General features: G+C 53.2%; 1 protein-coding gene across 1 annotated transcript in view; it reads left to right on the top strand.

Annotated features, from left to right (window-relative positions):
• MIER2 (MIER family member 2) overlaps nt 1-6,726 on the top strand; it is a 26,394-nt gene that overhangs the window by 5,122 nt on the left and 14,546 nt on the right. The window contains exon 4 of the mRNA XM_007460456.1: nt 244-392. Coding sequence (XP_007460518.1) covers nt 244-392 — 149 coding nt within the window. The remainder of the gene's footprint in view (nt 1-243; nt 393-6,726) is intronic.

Genomic DNA, 6,726 nt, shown 5'->3' on the forward strand with positions numbered 1-6,726 from the left:
GCAGCGCGCATGGGTGGCGCGGGGGGCGGGGGCGTGGGGTGGGGAGGGGGCTGCGGGGGCGGGGAAGGGTTGCGCGCCCGAGGTTTCCCGCTCCCCCGCCCGCCGCCCCCGGCGTCCGCCCCGCGTCTGCCAACTTAGCGGAGCACGCGCTCTCTCCGGACCCCGACTCACCAGACCCTCGCCCGCTGGACCCCCGCCCGCTGGCCACCCCCCCTCCCCCCGCCAGCGGGGCTCGCCCTGCAGAGTCGCGCTCCCTCCGGACCCCAGCCCGCTGACACCCTCCCCCAACCCCCGCGGCGCTGACCCCAAGGAGTCGCGCTCCCGCCGGACTCCGGGCGGGACTGGAGCTCTGACATGGGGCCCTCACGGCGCGGATCCGGCCCGCGGGGGGCGTAGGGCTGCCTTTACCGGCGGCTTGAAGTTACTTCTCCGAGCCTACTCTCTGTCCGGAAAGCGGGCCCAAGACCCCTTACCCCAAGTCCTTGGGGCCAATTGGATGTTGGAGTTCAGTGTTTCGGATTTGAGGGTTTGGGGTGTGATGTTTGAGCAAACTCACCTGGTATCGTTGGATTCAAGACACTGAATAGCTTCGTGGCGGGTCAAACCAGGGATGACAAACTTTCACTTTGAGGGCTTTTTTGAATGTCGGATAAAACAGTGCGAACCTGCTCTCGCTTTATAGGGCCCTAGTGAGGACGAAATGAATAATGCACCTATTAGGGACTCAGCAAACGTGACTCTTAGCGCAGACGTTCGGTTTGGGGATGCCAAGAAGGTCCCTGGACTCAGCAAGTGATCCTCACCCAATGGGTGGGGCCGCCCGGGCCCAGAGAGGAGCAGGCACCCACGCGGTGAGGTGCGGCCGGGTCCTGGGATGCTCGGCCTGGTTATGGGGCCACACTGGGTGTTTGTATCTTGGCACACTGTGGGTGGACGTTGTGGAGGGCAGGACTGGTCATACTCTCCCACCAGTGACCTTCTCAGAGGCAGCGACAGGCCCTGCGTTTGCGCCGAAAAGGGTGTGGGCATCTCAGTCCAAGGCCAGACCTCCCCAGCTAGTTCCTGCCTTACTCTGGGTGGCTGGACCCAAAGGGCCCTTCCAGAGTAGTTCTCCTACCTTTCCTACCTTAGAGGGTGTTTGGGGAAACAGGCCTCCTGGGTGGTGGCTGGACTTGTGGGACGGAGGCAGAAGCCGGGTCTCCCGATGTGCCAGCAGGGGCACGGCGTTCTGTGTGTGCGTCTGCCCCAGGGGCCAGCTGTCTTGGCCTGGCAGGTAGCTGCGTGTTACAGGTGGATGGGGCAGACTCTCAGCCGGCCCGCCCCGAGCGCTGCGGGGTTTGGCTGTTGACTCTGCCCTGCCCAGTGTCACGGCAGCCGGGTGTCCAGGGTGCCCCTGTTGTCCTGTGTCCAGTTTGGGGTGGTGCCTGTTGAGTGAATTGGGGTTGTTTTCCTAAAAGAAAGTCCGAATGCCTGGCTCCGTGGGAGGCCCTTAGGGCCTGGCCGTGAAGGACAACAGGTGTGCAAATTCCAGTCGTGGTGGGCATGGCCAGCCTCTGCTCAGGTGACCCGTTGTATTTCTGGAGCCTCTTACTCCGTGTGACCTTGGGTCGGTCACTCTCTCTGAGATGGGGAGGTCTCATGAGATCATGGCTCCGTGCTTGCACAGAGAAGCTGAACCTTGTGCAGTCACTGTCTTGAACTGATAAAAATGGCGGTTCGTAACCGAGCTGTAAGTGCTTGATCAGGATTAGCTGCCTGATTTTTGTGTAGTAAATGCCGCCAAAGTAGCCAGCAGCACCGTGAGAGAAGGTGGGGTGCTTCATGCTGCTTTCCTCGCGGATCCCAGCTTGCTCTTCGACAAACCTGAGTCCCCCGTCTCTGTCCTGTGCTTAAAAGACACGGCTTTTTGTTGTCCTCAGGGGAAAGCGCGTCTCCTCCCCGTGACCCTTGGCCGGGTGGCATGATCTCTGAGGATCTCCCCCTGCACCCTTCCCCACGCCCTGGGCTCCTTCTGTTTCCCTGTGCTGTCTGCAGCCTTGCGGGGACACGCTGTGTGGTGCCGTCCCCGCTGACCTGGAGGCCTTGGCCTGGAGACGGCCACACAGGCCCCCCCTAGTTGTGCAGGCCCCCTCCCCCATTTTCTCCCCTCAGTACTGTGCACATCTGCTTGTTTGTTATCTGTATCCCCAACGAGATGGGTGACTCGTCAAGACTGGACAGGCAGAACCTGTTTGTCGATTGACTGCTGTGCACCCAGTGCCTCTTGCCTCCCAGCCCAGAGCGGGTGCTCTACAGGGGGTCAGACAGAGATGAAGTGCTGGGTGGCCCAGCGGGACCAGGCACCTTTGCTGGGTGTGGGCGGGGGGTGGGGGTTCTGGTTAACGCTGCTGCCTGATGAGTCACCTCGACACTCAGTTCCTCAAAGCAGCCATCGGTTTTTTTTTTTTTTTGCGATACACGGGCCTCTCACTGCTGTGGCCTCTCCCGTTGCGGAGCACAGGCTCCGGACGGGCAGGCTCAGCGGCCATGGCTCACGGGCCCAGCCGCTCCGCGGCACGTGGGATCTTCCCGGACCGGGGCACGAACCCGTGTCCCCTGCATCGGCAGGCAGACTCTCAACCACTGCGCCACCAGGGAAGCCCCAGCCATCGGTTTTTAATTACCTGTCACGGTTCTGAGGGCTGACTGGTCCCTCATGTGGTTGCGGTTGGTTGGTGGCCGGGCTGAGCCAGCCCCAGTGGAGGGAAGCTTGCTCGCCCACGTGTGGCTGTGATGCCGCCTGCTGGCGTGGCCTCTCCTTGTGGCTTGTGCTTCCTCACAGCATGGGCGGCTGTGGGAACTGCACTGCATTTCACAGCTTAGTCTTGGGGGTCACGTGGAAGCCCTCCCACCAGAGTCCCAGGCCCAGCCCTCGCACAGAGTGAGGAGGCATGTCGGTGTCCCGTGCGTGGAGGAACGCCTGTGGGTGGCGTGCCTGGGTGCAGCCACCTTGGAGGGTGGCCTCCCACACGTCACTGCGGGTTAGGCTCGGAGGGCTGAGCCGGAACCAGACGCTGCTCTGCTTCTTCCAGCAGCGCCTCCGTCTGAGCACTGGGCCCAGCCTTCCCGCCCTGGGCTTGCTTCCTCCTCCACCCCACTCGCCTTTGGGACCAAGTCCGTAGAATGCTGTCTTCCTTCCTTCTTTCCCCCCGCCCCCAACACTTTTTTTTTTTTCCTTCTTTTACTTTTTAACCCAGAACGTGCTTAAGTCAGCTCCTCATCCGTTTCCTTCTCCCACCTTGGCAAAACAGGGGCCTTAGGCTTGGGCGGGACCATCCAGGGTGCTGGGAACGGTGGGTGACTGACTTGACCTCTCTAAGCTGCAGGTCCCTTATTTGTCTTATGAAGAAAATGATTACACAACCTCTTGAGGACCCAGTGAGGAAATCAGTGTGGAAATTCCTACTAAACTTCTTTTTCTAAAATTTGAAAATTTAGTTTATTAACTATTGTATTCTCTCTTTCTCTCTCTCTCTCTCTCTATATATATATTTTTTTGTAAACAGCTTTACTGAGGTATAATTCATTTACTATACAATTCATTCATTTTAATGTGTGCGATTCAGTGGTTCTTAGTATATTCATAGAGTTGTGCAGCCATCACCAGTCAATTTTGGAACATTTTCACCAGCCCAAAAGAAACTGTGCACTCATTAGTCATCTCTCCCCCATCCATCTCCCCAGCCCCTGACAACCAGGAACCGACTCTCTGTCTGTGGATTTGGCTGTTCTGGACGTTTCCCATCAATGGAATCACACTGTGTGTCCTTCTGTGTCTGGCTTCTCTACTGAGCATCGTGTTCTCAAGGTTGTCCACGTGGTAGCGAGTGTCAGGGCTTCTGCTCTTTTCCTGGCTGAGTAATACTCCATCTGATGGCCATTTGGGTTCTTCCCTCCTTTGGCTGTTGTGGGTCATGCTGATGAGAACACTCGTGAACAGGTCTCAGCATGGATGAGTGTTTTTGTCTGTCTTGGGTGTTTCAGGTAGGAGAGGCTTAACTTTTCCCTCTGCCCCCCTGGGTCCCTGGCTGGGGCTCCATGGTTCAGGCTGACAAGGGCAGCTTTGGAAGAGAGAAACAAGCAGATTGTTAACCAGGTGGTGTGCGTCATGCGGAAGAACCCGGCGAGGAGTCCCCAAAGGGATGGTCAGGGCTCAGGAGTGTGTGAACATCAGGGCGGTCAGTGCAGAGGGAAGGCCTTGACCTCTGGGGGCCGTGCCTTATGGGCGGAGGGGAGTGGGGCTGGTGAGTAGACTGTGTGTGCTCTGCCTCGGGGCCGGGTCTGCTTTCTCACCTGCCTTCACTGATGGTCACCCTGTGCCAGGATAGAGTGTTGGGGGGCATCCGGTGACACCCAGGTGTTGTCCCTGCGCTGTCCCATTGCACGTCCCCCCCCCCCAGTGCCTGCATTCCCCCCACCCCTGATATCATGCGTCTCCCTTGTCAGTGTTGGGGGGCATCCGGTGACACCCAGGTGTTGTCCCTGCGCTGTCCCATTGCCCGTCCCCCCCCCCCAAGTGCCTGCATTCCCCCCACACTTGATATCATGTGTCCTCCTGGTCACAGAAGTGGTGTCTGACATGTGCTTATTTGCTGTCCCTAATGCTGAGCTTTGCTTCCACCTGCCGATTGGCCATTTGTGTATCTCCTTGAAGGAATGTCTATTCAGAGACTTTGCCTGTTAGTCCCTTTAGAAAGGGGCTGTATAATTTGCAAATGTCTTTTACCGGTCTGTGAGTTGTCTTTTTAAATTTTTAATTTTGATGAAGTCCAGTTTATCTATTTTTTTTGTTGTTGATTATGCTTTTTGTGTCTTATCTAAGAAACCATTGCCTGGTAAGAAAGATTTATCTCTATGATTTCTTCTAAGAGTTTTATAGTGTTAGCTCTTATATTTGAGGTCTTTGATCCAGTTTGAGTGAGTTTTTGTGTGCGGTGTAGGATAGGAGTTGAATGTTATTATTTTGCGTTTGGATATCCAATTGTCCTAGCACTGTTTGTTGAAAAGACTGTTCATCCTGCATTGAATTTTTCTGTCACCCCTTTAAAAATTCGCTTGACTGTAAATATATGGGTTTGTGTTTCAATTCTCAGTTCTATTAATTTGATCTAAATATCTAGCTTTATGTCAGCACCACACTGTTTTGATTACTGTAGCTTTGGAGTACTTTTGAGATTGGGAAGTGTTCTTCCTTTTCAAGATTGTTCTAGCTGTTTGGGGTCCCCTGAGTTTTCATATGATTTTTGGAGTCTGTCAGTTTCTACATGGAAGCCCGGTGGGCTTCTGATAGGCATTTTGTTGAATCTGTAGATGAATTGGGGAGTATTGACATCTTAGCAATAGTCTTTTGAGCTATGAATATAGTATGTCTTTCCATTTATGTAGATCTTTAGTTTCTTTCAATGTGTTTTGCACTTTTCAGAGTATTAGTTTTGAATTTCTTTTGCTACCTTTATTCCTAAGTATTTTATTCTTTTTGGTGCTATTGGAAATGGAATTGTTTTCCTTATTTTCTTTTTGGATTGTTCATTGCTAGCATATAGGAGTAAAGTTGATTTTTGTAGGTTATCTTGTGTCTTGCAGCCTTGCTGAACTCATTTATTAGTTCTGGTTTCTTTAGTGGATTCTTTAGTATCCTCTGTGTCCCCGGTCATGACTTGCCTTTCCAATTTGGATTCCTTTTATTTTACTTGCCTGCCCTGACTGCTGCCTCCTCCAGGACGACATTGTGAAGAGACGGTGCCCTGGTTTTGGGGGAGGCGCTAGCCATTCGCCTCAGGGGTGGCAGTAGCTGGGGTTTGGATGGACGCCCTTTTCAGGAAGTTTCCTTGCAGCCTTCATATGTCGAGTGTTTTCATCATGAAAGGGTGTTGGACTCTGTTATGTGCTGTCTCTGCACCTGCTGAGATGATTTTGGTGTGGGTTTTGTGTTTAGTCTGTCGCTGTGTTGGTTGTGTTGGGTGTCACACCTGTGCTGCATCCCTGCTCTGAGCCTCTCCTCATTGGTGTGCAGTGTTCTCTGTATGTCGTTGAACTCAGTTTGCTTGGGTTTTGTTGAGTTGTGTGTTTCTGTTTGTAAGAGACATTGGTCTAGTTTTCTTGTTCTTAGTAAATTTTTGAACATTGTGATGATGGTAGCTATTTTTTAAGACAATTAAAAAAAAGTTTATTTACTTATTTATTTGGCTGCCCTGGATCTTTGGTTGTGGCATGCGGGATCTTTAGTTGTGGCACGTGAACTCTTAGTTGCGGCATTTGGGATCTAGTTCCCTGACCAGGGATTGAACCCAGGACCCCTGCGTTGGGAGCGTGGACTCTCAGCTACTGGACCACCAGGGAAGTCCCAGTGGTAGCTGTTATGATGCTTTCATTTGCACTTTTAAAAAATTTGAGGTATAACTTATGTGCTTCAAAATATACCCATCTAAAGTGTATAATTCAGTGATTTTTAGTATGTTCACAAAGTTTTGAGATCTTCACTTTTATCTGGAACATTCCATCACCCCAGAAAAACACCTGACCCCATCAGCAGTCACCCCACCCCCTCCCCAGCCCCTGACAACCAGGAACCCACTGTCTGTCTGCGGATTTGCCTGTTCTGGACGTTTCCCATCAATGGAATCACACTCTGTGTGTCCTTCTGTGTCTGGCTTCTCTCACTGAGCGTCGTGTTCACAGGGTCCATCC

The sequence above is a fragment of the Lipotes vexillifer genome, unplaced genomic scaffold (genome assembly GCF_000442215.2).
Source record: "Lipotes vexillifer unplaced genomic scaffold, Lipotes_vexillifer_v1.1 scaffold225, whole genome shotgun sequence".
NCBI classification, from domain to species: Eukaryota; Metazoa; Chordata; class Mammalia; order Artiodactyla; family Lipotidae; genus Lipotes; species Lipotes vexillifer.